Genomic DNA, 16,585 nt, shown 5'->3' with positions numbered 1-16,585 from the left:
AGTTTTATATGGTAAAAAAAAATAAAAAAATGACAAGCTGCAATATTTATTTATATTTATAGAGAGAGAGAGAGAGAGAGAGAGAGAGTGTGTGTGTGAGTGAGTGTTGTTGTTGTTGTTGTTGCTGTTTATCATTGTGGTTGTTTTTTTTATTACAAAAAAAAATCGATCGAAATGAATATTAAAAACCTGTAAATCATCATCATCATCATCATTAATAATAAGGAAAATAATAGAAGAAAAAACATAAATAATAAAGGCATAAAATATCGTTTATCATTCATTCATTCATTCATTTGTATAAGATTTTGTTTGTTTGTTTATCGGATGTGTATTTGTGTGCAAAAAGTTTTGAAAATAAACAAAAAAAAAATGAATGTGAGGAGGAAGAAAAAAAGAGTTTTTATCGATTGATTCAGATGAAAAAAAAGATATTCTAACGATTCTGGTGATGATGATGATAATGATTAATGTGTGAAGATCAATGATGAGAATAATAAACAATCAAATGGCAATGAATGAATGATGATGATGATGATGAGATAGTGAGAGATTTATCGACTCGGATCAATCAATCAATCAATCGATCGATTAAACAATAATAATAATAAAAAATAATAATAATAATAATGATTCATTGATCGATTTAATCCGAAAAAAAATTTGTATAAAGATGACGAGAACGAATCAATCAATAATAATAATAATAATAATTAATTAAGAAAAAATAAATTGAAAAAACCAACAAATGATATCATCAGGACCAGTTTTTTATTTGTTTTTTTTTCGTTTTGTTTGTTTTATTTTAGTGGATTTTTAAATTCCTGTCCTAGGCACTGTTAACGTATAACTATTGGGAGGTGTTGTTATGGATAATGATGATGATGATATTCCACCACCACCACTGCCACCATTCGAACCAACGAATGATGGAACCGATGACCTTGGACACAATGTTTCAAGTGTGGCCGCTGCAGCTGATGCTTGTATATTGATTGTAGAACGATTATGTTTCATATGTGAACGAACTAAATGGCCAGCAGCCAACGCTGATAATAATGATAATTCACCAGCCAACACAGTGGCACAAACAATTTGTGCCAATTCTCTAGTATTTTCACCCGGTGCTTGATTTTTATTTTTTAATCCAAGAAGCTGTATAGAAAAAATATTAAAATTAAAATTGCATAAAAAATTCATCAGTTACATACCTCAAGACATGCTCCTTGTGGCCCAAGAACCGTACCACCACCAATGGTACCAATTTCAATAGAAGGCATCGTGCAAGATATGTACAAATCTCCATTATCTTCTACTTCCAATAATGTCATACAATTGGCACTTCCAACAACTTGAGCTGGATCCTATAAAATGAATCGATTTTAGAATTTAGAATGATTTTTCTCAATAATATAACTAACCTGTCCAGTAGCAATGTAAATAGCAGCAACAATATTAGCCGCTTGAGCGTTATTACCACCTATCGATCCAGCAAGTGCAGATCCAATCAAATTTTTAGAATTACCCAGATGAGCGATTTTTTTCACATCAATTTTGAGAACTTTTTGTACAACATTTTTAGGAATCCTTGCTTCACACACTACGGATTTACCACGGCCATCAATCCAATTTACAGCTGATGGTTTTTTATCGGTACAGAAATTACCGCTCAAACATTTTAATTCTAATCCATTTACATGTTTGGCTAATTCTTCCAATGCTAATTCTGTGCCTTTTGATAACATATTCATTCCCATAGCATCACCAGTGGATGCTACGAATCTTAGAAAAAGATATCGGCCAGCCAATGAACATTTGATGCTTTGTAAACGAGCAAAACGTGATGTAGAATCAAAAGCTTTTTTGATAATATAAAAATTTTCCGTTCTATTGATCCATTCTTGAGCTGCGGCGGCATCCATAGCACTACGGAAATATAGTAGTGGACCACGTGTCATTCCATCGAAATAGACTTTAGCACGACAGCCGCCAGCGGCTGCTATTGCACTACAGCCTCGATTAGTACTGGCAACTAAACAACCTTCGGTAGTTGCCATTGGTACATAATATTGACGACCATTCAACAATAATGGCCCTGCCACTCCAAGTGGAATCGGCATATAACCGATAACATTTTCACAACAAGCTCCTAAAACAAGGTTATAATTATAACCATGATAAGGCACATTAGTTAAAACGCCTTGTGTATTGGCCATATTTTCGATCACTTTTCTTCGAATCGATACTCCACGTTCAGGATTATTCAGTAAAGATTCCAATTTATAGGCTGGAACTTTTTTATTGGCAACAAGAAATTCAATTTCTCGATTTGATAGCTTAGAATAACCATCTTCTTGACCAAGTATCGATAACAATTCATCCATATCTCTAAATGTATCATCATCAATCGTTGTTGTTGTTGCTGCTGCGTTACACGCCGTTGAATCGGTAATTGTGATTAAAGAATCATCGGCAACAATATTTGGAATCGTATCTGTTTGTGTACTAGAATCTATATATTCTGGAACATTTGAATCGGATGAATAACAATCCGAGGAATCATTACAATAATCATCACCAATAAAAAATGCCGGTGCATCTGATTTGTTATTATTGTCATGTGAAATTTGTTGTGTCGATTCATTTTCATTATCAGTACCATGACCACTACTTGTTGCAAGTTGATCATCAACACAGATATTTTTGGCTGATGTTCGTCTTCCATTTGAAGAGAACGATACTAAAAATTAATGAAAAAAAATTGAGTTTTATAAATTTTACAGAAATTAAAATTAAAAACTTACATTTATGACGGCATTGACCTAGAACACTTTCAGTATCAGAATTTTCTGTGGTCGATGAATTTGTCGTTGAACAACCATTCGATTTGTTAGTTGAATGCTGTAAAGAATTATCCGATTCATCACCAGTTGATGATATTGTTGTCGGCGTTGTTGGTCTAGTAGATGATGGAGTGGTAGATGTTGTATTACTACAGCTTTCACTAAGATTTGAACTTGTTTCACTGCTACAATCTTCTTTAAGCTCGGAATTTTTATAAGATGATGATGATTTTAATTCTTCTACATCTTTGGAAGTAGCAAACGAACTGCCATTTGAATTGTGAATATTATTGGAAGAAGATGATGATAACCGAGAATGAATATCAAGATTTTCGAACCAAAAATATTTTATAGTCAAAGCAAACATAAGGCCAATCATAAGAATTTGTTCAGTACCAACAGCATTCATTAATCCAGTTGTAAATGAATTGAATACTTCATCATCGGCTAATTTATCACTAGCTGATGAAACAGCTGATGATGATTTGAATGAATCCAATACACCACCATCATTTTCATCATTAACCAATGGCCATCGGCTTAACATATGAACCATCATAAGACCAGCTGACATAATCAATTTGACACGTTGAATCACTGGATTAGGTGTGTGTTCGGTTTCCAATTGTAAAACTTTGGCCAATGAGCTAAACTGCCAGGCTGGTTTATTTGCACCATCATGAGCCAACTTGAAATTCGAAAAAAAAAAACATTAACACCATGATGATTACAATCAATTTTATTACTCACTTCAAGGACCAAAGATAATGTGGCAGGAAAGAATGTCATAAATACGATATAATTAACGATAACAGTTAAACAGGCAATGTAGCTAATTTCGGCAAGACGAGGCAATCCTGAAATGGTACCCATACCGATAGCCAATGTTTCGACCAATGTGTCCAATGTAAGCGAAGGACCAAGCGTTGCCATTCCTCTAGCTATATTTTCTTGTATCTCTTCCTATTTTATCATTTTTATCATTTGATTGGATTATGATTTCATATTCACGATAATCACAACAAAAAAAAAACAAACAAACAAAACTTACTCGATTCGATGATGAAAGAGCAAATCTTGCCAGTGAACAAGATTTACTTAGATCCGATAATAATATAAAAAATGGTATTGCTTTATTCAGAACGGCAAAATTACCATCGAAAAAATTTAAAACACCAGACATGAACATTATACTGGAAAATACGGTGAATAACATGGCGATTCCAACCAAATATTTGGATTGATTATATAAATTACGAAATTGATGATAAACATATAATAAAGCCAAACATCGGGATATTGTTAATATCAATATTTCTGTACTATCTACATTATTGGACGGCTGTGAATGATGATTATGATTATGATGATGATGATAATGATGGTAATTTTGTTGCTGCTGCTGTCTACTATTATATTCTACAGTTGTTGGTTTTGACTAAAAAACAAAAAAAAATATTTAAAATTTTGAAATTAAATTAAATATATCTACCTGATGATGATGTGAATTATGTGAACAATCATCAAATTGAAATGAATCATTATCATCCAATTTTTTTGAATGTCTATGGAATAATGTTGTTGATTCCTGTTGTTGTTGTTGTTGTTGACATCTTGATTGTTGTTGTTGTGGACCATAATATCTCATTGATTTATCTAATATCGATTGTTGTTGCTGCTGCTGGTGCTGCTGATTATGGTGATTATGGTTATGTTGTTGTTGTTGTTCAATCATCACAAAAGGACCCATCGTTCCAATACAGATAGCCAATGATAAAAATATAACCATCACTTCCCATGGATGGGAGGCACAAAATTTGCCGTGTGAATAGAATAATTTAGCCATTTGCTTGATAAGAATGCTATTTAGTTGTAAACACAAAAAATGCACACAAAAAAAAACAGATTGATAAATTAAAAAAAAAATCGAGATCAATAATCAATAAGATGTAACAAAAAAATTTTAATTTTTTTCAAATCAGCTGGTGCTTATGATGAAAGGAATTTTTTTTTTGGTCCGAAACATTCGACGACGACAACGACCAAAGACAAGAATGGTCCACTTGTTGATCAAAGCTATCGTCTTAAATACTACAAGAAAGAAATCCTGATCAACCAGACAAATGATGATCATCATTTTTTGGATTCTTAAAAAATAACAACAGAGGATGCACACAGGTTTTTTCTCCCTTGAAATTCAACATTTAAAATCGATAAAATAAAATCATTCAAAACGAACCTAAACAATACTGGATTTAGCAGGTTAAAAAAAAGGTACAAAAATGAATGATTTTTTTTCAAAAAAAAAAAATCGAAATGACGTATGATTGATCAATATTTTTTAACCAGAAAAAAATTGATCGATTTGAATAAGGAAAAAAAAACCTTACAAAACTCATCATACAAAACAAAAAAGTGAAAGATCAAGATTGAATCTTTTTTTTTCCCATTCGATTGTCAACCGATGAACAACAACAACGACAACGACAACAGTAAACGAACAACATTTTAATGTGCGTGGTAGGTGTGCAGAATTACATCAAATGATGATGATTCTGATGAAATTGATTCGTTAATCGTCACATGTTTCAAGTGGTAAGAATTTTTTTTCTCTCACACATTTCATAATTAGTCAATTTAAATTCCAATTCTTTAGAATCTCGTTATCTCGTTTTTGTACATTTCATTTTTCCCTATGTATTATATTATAGTTTCAAGAGATTATGACAACAACACCAAAAAGCGAACGAATGAATGAAGAAAACGAAACGGTAAACCTTAACCGCTAATTTTTTTTTCTCTTGATCAATATAACCATGTTATCAGGTATAATAAAGAGGATTATTATTATTATTATTATTAGTCATCAAAGTTGGACAAAAAAAAGAAAATTTTAACATTTAAACTACATAATCAAATGATGATGTACGAAAATTTTGTTTTTGTTTTTGTTTTTGGACACACACACACACGCACACACCTGAGATTATTTAATGGCGATGATGATGATCGTAATAATTGCACTAGAAATGGATTCCAATGTACACGACGTTGTTCAAATTGTGAACAATTTGATGATGATAAATATAATGATGATGATGATGATGGTGATCGATTCAATTTTTTTTCATTTACATTTTTTCTTTTCCCCACTAATAATTTAAATGATTTTGTTGTTGTTGTTGATGATGAAGAATCGTCAACGTAATTCTTCCATAATCTACTTTTATTGATGGAAATATTTCGTCGAAATGATGATGATGGTGATGATGATAAAAATGATGATGATGATGACGTTTTATTCAAATTGGACATAATTTTATCGATTTTTTTTACTTTGACAAGTTGCACACGTAAGTTTTATTGAATTTATATAGATGATGATTTCTCGTTTTCAATTTTCAATATTTGTTTTCATTATTTATGGATGTAAATTGTTGTTGTTGTTGATGATCAAATCTTCATAAATCTTCATTTACAGAATGCAAATATACACAACATGCATAATTTGTGGACGGGTAAGTATAAAGAATTATCACTTTTTTTCTGCTGATTGAAAAGATTCCAAGATATGAAACAAAAAAAAAAATCTTCATATGACAGTGTATTGTTTATAACGATGATGATGATGATGTGATGATTTGTTTATGATTATAAAACCACCAGGAAAAAATTCATCATCAATTTCAATGTTGATTTTCGATTTTCGGCATATAGAAAACAAAACACATGTGTAAGTATTCGATATATTTTTTTTTATTATAATTTTATCTTCAAACGTTATATCTGCAACAACAACAACAACAAGTTGTTTCAACAATTTGCAAAAAAAAAAATCCCAAATTGTGTTGCTGTGTTTCGTGTTTAAATGAAAATGCAATTTTTTTATTATTATTTTGGATTTTGTTGCAATTCAATAACACAAAATAGCTGATGATGATGAAATGTTTAAATCCAAAAAGAAAGAAATAAATAAATGATGAAAATGTACAAAAATAGACGAACGAACGAAAGAAAAAAATCACAACTTGTTGTCAATAATGTAATTTTTTTTTTCTAGAGATATAATAATGTGTTGGTGACAAAACGAAACGAAACGAAAAAAAAAATTGCTGATGATTATGATGACGATTATCTTTCTATTTATTGGTCAACAATAGGTCATCATCATCCAACAAACAAACAGAAAAAAAACAAACGTTATTGGGTTAAATTAGCCACAACGAAGAGCTTTGTTTGTTTGATAGACACAATAAGATGAAACTTAAAATTTTTGTTCAAAAATCTAAATTTTTTTTTTGTTGTTCTGATGATTTTCAATGTTATGTGTATATGTGTTTATTGTATTATTATCACAGTGGTTTTGTGTATACACAAAATAATGAAGACAAGACAAGACAAATAAAAAGTCCAAGGTCAACGAATTTTGAAGAAAAAAAAAGAAAACATATACACACACACACACATGTTCATGTTCTGCATCAAAGTAGTGAGATAATAAATAGGATGAAAATTATATTTTGTTGATGATTGATTGATGAATGTTAAAATGTTGCCACAATTCTTCAATATTAAAGAATATTGAAAAAAAAATTCTTGAAATTTCAAGTTTGTTTGTTTTTTTCGGTTGTTGTTCCATTGAAAATTCTTGCGAATGAGAATTCTGGATCATTCATTTATTGCACATTGAAAAAATTCGAGCAAATAATACATCTGCTTGTATATCATGCATTACCGTTAGATGCAAACATAAATACAATTTCTATATAATAATAATTTCAGACTTGTTCTGCTCAGTAATGTACACAATGTGTGTATATAGTACAGGATGATATTTTTTTTCTTGTTTCGTTTCAATTATCAATCAACAACAACAATGATGATGATGGTGATGATGATTCTACCACATTCCATTCGAAAGATTGTTGTCTATATATAATATATTCGGTTTATAAATGTGGATGTGATACATCTGAACACAACATGATGCAATAAATTGAAATGAAAAAAAAATGTTTGAATTTCAATGTAAAACAACAAACATAATTTCTATATACCTTTTTTGAATTGAACCAGATGATGATGATCACCAAACAGCAATGGATGATTCTTGTTTTGGTTTCATGGATCAACATATCATGTGTATGGCATATTTAATCCATTTTTTTGATAAATTGAGTATTTTTCATTTTCTAAAAACATGTGTTTATGTGTTCGGGAAAAGTTTCCGTCATCACCAAATATACAAATAAACTACAAATGGTAAATTTCCCAGGGAAAACAAAAGATATTCACATATTGAAATAATGAGCGGGAAATTTTTTTTTTACTGTGTGCGTGTGTGTTTGTCCAAATAAAAAACAATGAAAATTTGAAAAATTTGAAATTTCATTACAACCAATCGAAAAAAATTATAATCAAATAATCATTAATCAAGTGCAAAAAAAGGAAATCAATCAATCAGTGATGTGATTGCCAACCAGCTAATCAATAATCACATCATCATTTAGACAAATTGGCTTGGATGCAATCAATCAAATTAAGTTTTCGGTTAAATAGAGAGAGTGAGAGAGAGAGAGAGAGAGAGAGCAGAAAACAATGACAAAAATTATTCAAAATAGAACAAGAATGACAATGAAATTGTTCCAATGTCATTGTAAATTATGGATCAAAACATTGAAATTCATGATTATTGCCAATATCAAAAATTTATTGCTAACAGATTCTTGTAAAGCAAAACAAAAAAGAAAAAAAAATTTAAATCTCTTTTCAATATGAATTTGGAACAGAAAAAAAAATCTTGAGATCATCATAATCATCATCATCAGGGGCGTGTTGAAAAATTTCATGTTGAAAAAAAATTTGGCGCGCAAATCATGCCTGTTAAAAAAAAAACACACATCGTTGCTGGCCTTCACATCATTTTTTTTTCTCATCATCATTATTATTATTATGTTTCGCCATGGCTAATAATCATCATCATCATCAACGACGACGACGGCATCATTATCGACATCGATATATATATACAAAAACAAAATAGAAAAAAATGCGAAATACGAATTGATGTAAAACTGTTCTAAATTGTAAAAAAATAAAATAAAATAAAAAACAAAACAAAACAACAAAAATAAATTTTTTTTTTCAAATTTCATCCATTGTATAAATATATGATTTATTCGTGAAATGTGAAATGTGTGTGTTTTTTTTTCTTGTTTTCAATTACTGAATTGAATCTAAATTGAAATCAAAATGAAAAATAAAGTCAATGATGATGATGATTGAAAGAGAGCAAGATATGGGAATTTTTTTTTTCATTTTCTCTAGGAAAGCCATCGATGACGTAAGATTTTTTGTCTTTGTTGTTGTTGTTGTTGTTGTTGTTATTATTTGGCATTGATCATCAATCCATGACATTTAATCAATTTGATTTGAAATGAAAATCGATTGTTTTTTTTTGAATTTTGAGAAAAAAATTTTTTTTTTAAATTAATTACAAGCTAGATATTACTAGTTTTTTTTTGATAATTTTTTTTCTCTCTTTTTTTTTCACAGTAAAATCATCATTTCATTCATGTTCACTCACTCACTCACACTCTCTCTCGTTATTGATCTCATTATGATGATGATGATGAAAGCTGGGGAAATGATGGCGAGAAGAAAAAAAATTTTAATTTTACTTTACTTTACATTTTTCGTTTCGTTTCGTTTCGATTATTTGTATGTTTATATGATGGTTATTATAAGTAAATGTAAGAAAATTTTTCTTTTCCCTTCATGCTTTCATTCATTCATTCATTCATTCATTCAACGAGATAAATATCCGGACATCTAAACACACACACACACACATCCCATACATAGTAAATGAAAAAAGAAAATATTTCCCGTTCTCGTTTCTCATCATCATTATTGGTTCGGTTTTTTTCCCCACATGCACACACACACACACACACACACACACACACACACACACTTTTCTCTCAATCCAAAATGGACCAACCTGGTCGACCGACCGATTAACTGACTGACTGACTGACTGACTGATTGATCAACCAAAATGTTGAAATTATGAAGAAATAACACCATCAAACATGAAACTCAGACCACGCTTTTGACGATGATGATGATGATGATGATGATATCGACAATAACAACAAAATATCTTGAAATTATCCGGGCCGTCCCGGGCAAAATATCAAAGAAAAAAAAAACAGTTGATGTTTTCTTTTCAAAGATGATGATGATGATGATGATTGCCACATAAACACACAAAAAATACCCGACCGGACAACCTGTTTTCTCGTATTTGTTCGTACTTTTTTTTCTATTCAGACATTCATCAGATTAAGCAATTAGAGATCCGTGTGTGTGTGTGTGTTTGTTTGTATGAGCAATCCAGGTAAAATTTTGAAAAAAAAGAGCGAGAGCGAATATACACGACAACGACAACAAAAAAAAAACGGAACATGAAACAAAATAATCGGGCTTGTCTTGTGTTGGTGATGTAGAAAAAGTTGTGTTTTTTTTTTCATCGTGTAGGTGCCGTTTTTTTTGTCGACTTTTTTTCAACAAAAAAATTATTCGTACGACAGTAAACAATAACAAACCGACGATGAATGAATTCCTTCCGAATATCTTCCAAACTGAACAAAAACCGATCGATTTTGCGACCAAAAAATCGACCATCAAACAAATGATGAATGTAATGTTTCTATAATTAAACCAGTCGATCATACTCTATTTGATTATGATCGCTTAATAACGACAAGAAGAAAAAAAACTCACAGCGAGATCTTTTTGGTACACTACTACTACTACTACTACTACACACTTGTTGTTTAGAGGAAATTCTTTTCACATCATCAACATGTCTTTTATTGTTGGATCGATGGATCGGATATTCATTGAAATGAAAAAAAAAACAAAACGAAAATTGCCAAAACATGTAATAGGATACATAACAACATACCTCACACAAAAACGATGTGGTGGTGGTGGGCTACGACGATGGCAAACGATTATTATTTATACAAAAAAAAACGTGTGAAAATGAACAAAATTGCAACAGGAAACGAAATTTTTTTTTTAATTTTAAATTTTATTTGTTGATTATGATGATTTCTTTATTTTGATTTTGATGATTTCGTTGTCGTCTTTGATGTTGCAATTTGCAATTGGATCTATTTTCATCATCGTTGTTGTTTTATTTTTTATCGTTGATTCTGGAACAAACACATACACACACACATTTGATATACACACCCACACACACCACTTATAAACAAACAAGCACACACACACCTGGCTGTGCACATAAAATAATGAACAGGATCAATGATCTAGTTCCATAAAAATGAACATATTGATTGACATGACGATAAATGACGATGATGATGATGATTAATGATTAATGATGATGATCGATAAATTAATTTGAGAAATTATTAATCAAATTATCAATTTTTTATATTCATTTTTTTTCATCTTGGTGATTGACAACCAAACAAACAAGTTGAATAAAAACGGAAATGAATTGGAAATGAAAACAAATGATGAATGAATGAGGAAAATATCTTATATTACACCCACACACACACACACACGCGCACACACACCAAGAGCGAAAAACGATGAAACAAAACAAAACACGTAAAAAAAAATTATGAATGGCAATGATGGATGATGATGATGATGATGATGAAAATGTACTGATGATGGCCAAAAATATAATAAATATCAATAATATATAAGTAACAACAATGTGTAGTGAACTTTAAATTTAGCAAAAAAAAAAAATCAACAGATGATTGAAATGAAATGATTGAACGTGCACACACACACACACACACACACACACACAGTGTTATTCAATGACAGCTTTATGTATTTGTGTGTATTTTATTGTGTAAAATTGAAAAATTGAATTCTCTTCGATTGATGATCAATAATCAAAATACGGTTCAATGTCCATTGACAAAAGAATATTTTTTTTTTTTAATTTTATTTTCATAAACGTTATTCAACAATAATCATGACATTGATTATCATTGATAATGGGCGATGATGATTGGTTTTTGAAATTAAAAAAAAAAAAAAAAATTCGACCTTTTATTTTCGGTGCAAGAAAAAAAAAATTTTTACAATTTCAAAGTTAGTCATTGATCGTTGTTGTTGTTGTAATGGATCACATCAAAAACAAAAGAATATAAAAACACCTTCAATTTTGATGATGATGATGATTTGATTGGATTCAATCGATGTACAGAAAAAAAAACAGAGAGAGAGAGAGAGATAATCTTGTGTACAAAAATTATCATGAATGAAAGCCAATGGCTTCCGAATGAATGAATGAAAAAAAAAATGCGCAACCGAATAAAGATGTCGTCGATCAATGGCATTGTCGAGGACAATCACTTATTAGAAACACAAGCGGCAATGTTTTTTTTTATGTTGTCCAAAAACAAAAGTTCCCAAAAACAACAACCACAACGATGACTACAAGCAATACTAAAACATATTCGTAAAAAAAAATTCACATCTTCAAAAATACAAATATCATCTATGTGAATAGCTTCATCATCATCATCGTCATTATTAAGTAGTTGCTTGTTATGGCATTATGGATCTTCTTGGAACAAACATTCACACACACACACACACAGTGGCTTAGAGCTATTTTATTTATAAAATAACTGAAGATTTTCTCCATATATATATATAAAACATGTGATGACTATATTTTGTTTATTTATTTTTTTTTTTTTTTTTTTTTGTTCAAAACGATTATTTGGCAGTGGTAGCAACAACAACAACAATAATAATAATAATAAAGACAAAAATGGAAAGATTTACAAGATTTTTTTTTTTTTGCTTCTTGGATCATTTATACACAACAACAACAGTGATAATAATAAATGCAACAGGTGTGTGTGTGTGTGTGCGAATGAAATTTTGAAAATAGAAGAGTTAAAAAAGTTGAATACAATGATGACAATAATAATTTTTCACTATGAATGAATTTGATACAAAAGAAGAAAAACACACACAAAAAGAAGAAGAAGAAGAAGAAGATCAATGTAGCATATTTGAAAATGAAAACAAATTTTTTAATGAGATTAATCTGATTTGGCTAATGAATCACAAGCGCGCACACACAAAACGACAGGGAATTGACCTTCTTTATTTGTTGAGTCAATGATCATTCAATGATCTCTTGGTTGAATACGGAATGTGAATGATGGCGGTAATGATGTTGAGAATTTATGGAATTTCAAGAATTAAACTGATTGTGATTTTGGTTATGATGATGATGATAAATTATAATATAGCGAATAAGAATCACACATTAAGATTAATTTAACAATAAAAATGTTGATGAAATGATAAAATTTTTTTCTTTTGTGGTCATCATCCTCATCATCATCATCATCTTCATCATCATCATCATCATCATCATCATCATCATCAAAGTCATAGCCATGATCATCATCATCGTCCATCAAATGGATATTTGTTATTTGATGATGGACACATGTAGAAGAAGAAGATGAAGAAGAAAAAAAAAATAATAATATGTGATGATAGCCGTTTATTCAATACTTGGCTACCACTATCTTGAATGATTTTCGATTTTTTTTCGAATGATCCCGAAAAAAAAAATTTTTTGTTTTTTTTTCTTCTACAAAAAAAATAATCTATGAAGATGAAAAAGAGATTTTTTTTCTACAAAAAAGATGATGGCTGCTTAAGTGGTGGTGGTGGTGGTGGTGGTGGCGGTGGTGGTGTTGATGGTTGTTGTTGTGGATACCGTTAAATAAACATTGCTATCTCTTCATTTTTTTTTTGTTTCATCATCATCATCATCATGATCATCGACATTCAACAAGTGAAAAATTGTTTCAGCCACTCATTCATTCTGTCATTTACTTACAAGTTATTATTCATTTGATTGTGTGGAGTGTATCTTCAAAAAATCCGTTTTTTTTCATTTTTTTTTCTTTTAGCTGAAAACAAACTCTACGAAACGAAAAAAAAAACGAAACGAAACGAAGAAACAACGAAAAAAAGCAACATTTGAAAAAAGAGGTCGGTCAAAAATATCTGCCAGAAGGTAACTGTTTCATTCATTCATTCATTTTATTCATGTTCTTCATTTATTTCTAAACGTTAAAATGTGAAGAAAGAAATAAAGAAATGTCCACAGGCAAAAAACAAAAAAAAAACATTCGACATTTGCAATGTACGTCGTCGTCGTCGTCGTCGTTTATTTTTCGGTTCATAAGATCATCATCATCAGTGAGATTTCGGTTTTTTTTTGAATTTGTGGATCGGATAGTCCTAAAAGTTATCTATCTACACACACACAGAAAAAAAGAGATGAATAGCGGTAAATAATGTCCAAAAATTTCTGAAAGAGTGTAATGTAATGTAGAAAAAAAGAAAACAAAATAACGTTAATGTATAGAGTAACGGGAATTGATCTGATCTGGAGATCGGACATTGTTCAGTTGTTCAGTTAGTGTTAGCAGAGTTACCGAAAAAAAAGAGACACACACACACACATGCACGCACGCGAAAATACGATTCAATAAGAAAAAAGAGATATCAGAAACGAAAAAAAATTTTTTTTTTTTCGTCGTTAATTACGGATATCGGACAAAAAAAAGTGAACGGTAAATGGTTATTTGGTAAAACGGTAAAAATGATCAACTGATGTTAGTGGTGGTGATGATGATGATGATGATGATGATGAAAATGGACGTACAAGTGTTGAAAGTTTGATCGGGATTGGCTTCTCTTTTTCATTTCATGTACATCTCAATAGTTATAATTATTTAGTCGGATTTGTTGCTGTTGTTGTTGTTGTTGTTTTCGTGTCCATCGATATCCATCCGGACAGTTTTGCATTTATGTGAAACAATTGTACACAATTTGATTTCGGTTATGTTTTTTTTGTTGCAATGATAATTTCTGCCAATCTCTCATTAGATCTCTCATCAGATTTTTTTTTTTACCATTTCTACATAATTGAAATAATTGGTGCTTTTAGCGTTTTTCATTTCTTCTTCATTTCCTTTTTTTTGTTTATTTGGATCCATTATTGAAACAACAATCAATCGAAAACAAATCAAACCAATAAGTGAAAGTGATCAATTTTCGGTATCAGAATTGATCTGATGAAAGTGGGTAAATTTTTAGGATTTTTTTTTTCAAGAAATTTTTTCCATTCATTTCGGGCCAATTCAAAACACACACACACACAAATTAATTTCTTTTTTGTCAGTTTGTCAACAATAAATTCAATTTGCAAAAAAAAAAACAAAAAGCAAAAAAAAAAAAAAAACATTAACACATTTTTTACTCACTGTGTCACTTTTTTTTCTTCTTATTCATTGCTTAACCAAAAATCCAGTCATGTGTGTATGTGTTTACATTTGGTGCATTTAATTTTTAAAAATCCATGTGTAAATATTAAAAGTGAGAAATATAAAAAAAAACGGGACAAATGTAACAAATAAACACAATGAAACAATGATGATGACCTATGTGTGTGTGTGTGTGGAATGGCAAATAGTTTTTTTTATTGGCCATGAACAGCAAAAAAAAAAAAAATTCAACAGGTAGAAACGAATAAGTATCGAATGAAAAATGAAATTAAATTGGAAAATTTTTCTGTTGAAATCCATTTGATGATGAGACTAAAACAAAGAAAAAAAATCAATATAATTTTGGTTCTATCCATAAACAATTGATCGCGCATCATCATCATCATCAAACAGGTCATTTTCATGCCGATTAACAACAATGCTTCTTCGTCATCGTCGTTGTTGTTGTTGTTGTTGTTGTCTTTGTTTTGTTCTTTGAAAAACAACAACAACAACGACAACATTTTGAAATGAATAGAAATTTTTCAATTTTTCTTTTTCTTTATTTTTACATTCAACGAGTACAAGGTTATGGTCAAATATTTTTTTTTTTTTTTGTTTTCTTTTCGTCATTCATTGAAGCATTGTTGTCATTCACTGGTGATGATGATCGAATGGTCAATCAAGCCAAATGACAACATTTGGTGGTTTTTGTTTCGTTTTTTTTTCTATCCATAGAATTGATGATGACATTGAAGTGATGGGATTTTTTTTTCTCTCATTATCCAAACTATTCTTAGCCATTCAATGAATTCAAAAAAAAAATTTTTTTTTCTTGTCTCATTACATAATAATCCATAATAATTGTGACAAATTATTATTATTAAAATCGAATCCATCCTTTTCACCATCTGGTATAGATTGATGATTTCATTAAATGAAAAATGTTTTTTTTTCAAATCAATCAAGGAAAATGAAAAGAGAAAGAAAAGGGAGAAAAGGAAAAAAAAAGTGAAAAATTTTTTTTTTTTTTAAATTGGTACATCTGCTTGGATGACGTCGTCGTCGTCGTCGCCGTTGTTGTCTTTGTCGGGTGATGTTTTATGAGCAATTTTTGTTTCAATTTATCTGTTTTTTTTTATTTTGGCATTTTATTTGCTCATCATCATCATCATCATCGAGCATAATAAATTTTAAAAAAGCTACAATTTCGTATTACTTTTCAAAAAAAAAAAAAAAAAAACAGTGTGGTGGCGTATTTTATTTTTTTGGATCCAACAGCCAACACACAAACCATTTATATATATGTGTGTATTAGGAAATCGACAACCACAACAACAAAATACGATAATGATCAGGATGATGAAAAGCAAA

At 30.0% G+C, this 16,585-nt stretch overlaps 1 protein-coding gene across 2 annotated transcripts; it reads right to left on the bottom strand.

Annotated features, from left to right (window-relative positions):
• Nucleotides 1-615: 615 nt before the first annotated feature.
• Nucleotides 616-12,490, bottom strand: Hmgcr (HMG coenzyme A reductase). 2 transcript variants are annotated; one of them, XM_075731775.1, is made up of 8 exons: nucleotides 10,816-12,490; nucleotides 4,336-4,705; nucleotides 3,895-4,281; nucleotides 3,594-3,806; nucleotides 2,805-3,531; nucleotides 1,422-2,740; nucleotides 1,212-1,364; nucleotides 616-1,155 (listed from the first exon to the last, which is right to left on the bottom strand). In XM_075731775.1, the coding sequence occupies exons 2-8, from the start codon at nucleotides 4,687-4,689 to the stop codon at nucleotides 817-819; spliced, it is 3,492 nt and encodes a 1,163-aa protein (XP_075587890.1). In that variant the 5' UTR covers nucleotides 4,690-4,705; nucleotides 10,816-12,490; the 3' UTR covers nucleotides 616-816. The 2 variants fall into 2 exon arrangements, with proteins under 2 accessions (XP_075587890.1, XP_075587889.1); XM_075731774.1 differs by lacking the exon at nucleotides 10,816-12,490 and adding an exon at nucleotides 5,824-7,576.
• Nucleotides 12,491-16,585: the final 4,095 nt, after the last annotated feature.

Source organism: Dermatophagoides farinae, chromosome 6 (genome assembly GCF_024713945.1).
Source record: "Dermatophagoides farinae isolate YC_2012a chromosome 6, ASM2471394v1, whole genome shotgun sequence".
Taxonomy (NCBI): domain Eukaryota; kingdom Metazoa; phylum Arthropoda; class Arachnida; order Sarcoptiformes; family Pyroglyphidae; genus Dermatophagoides; species Dermatophagoides farinae.
Note: the sequence above shows the minus strand (reverse complement) of the source record. Positions and strands in the feature narration are given on the sequence as shown.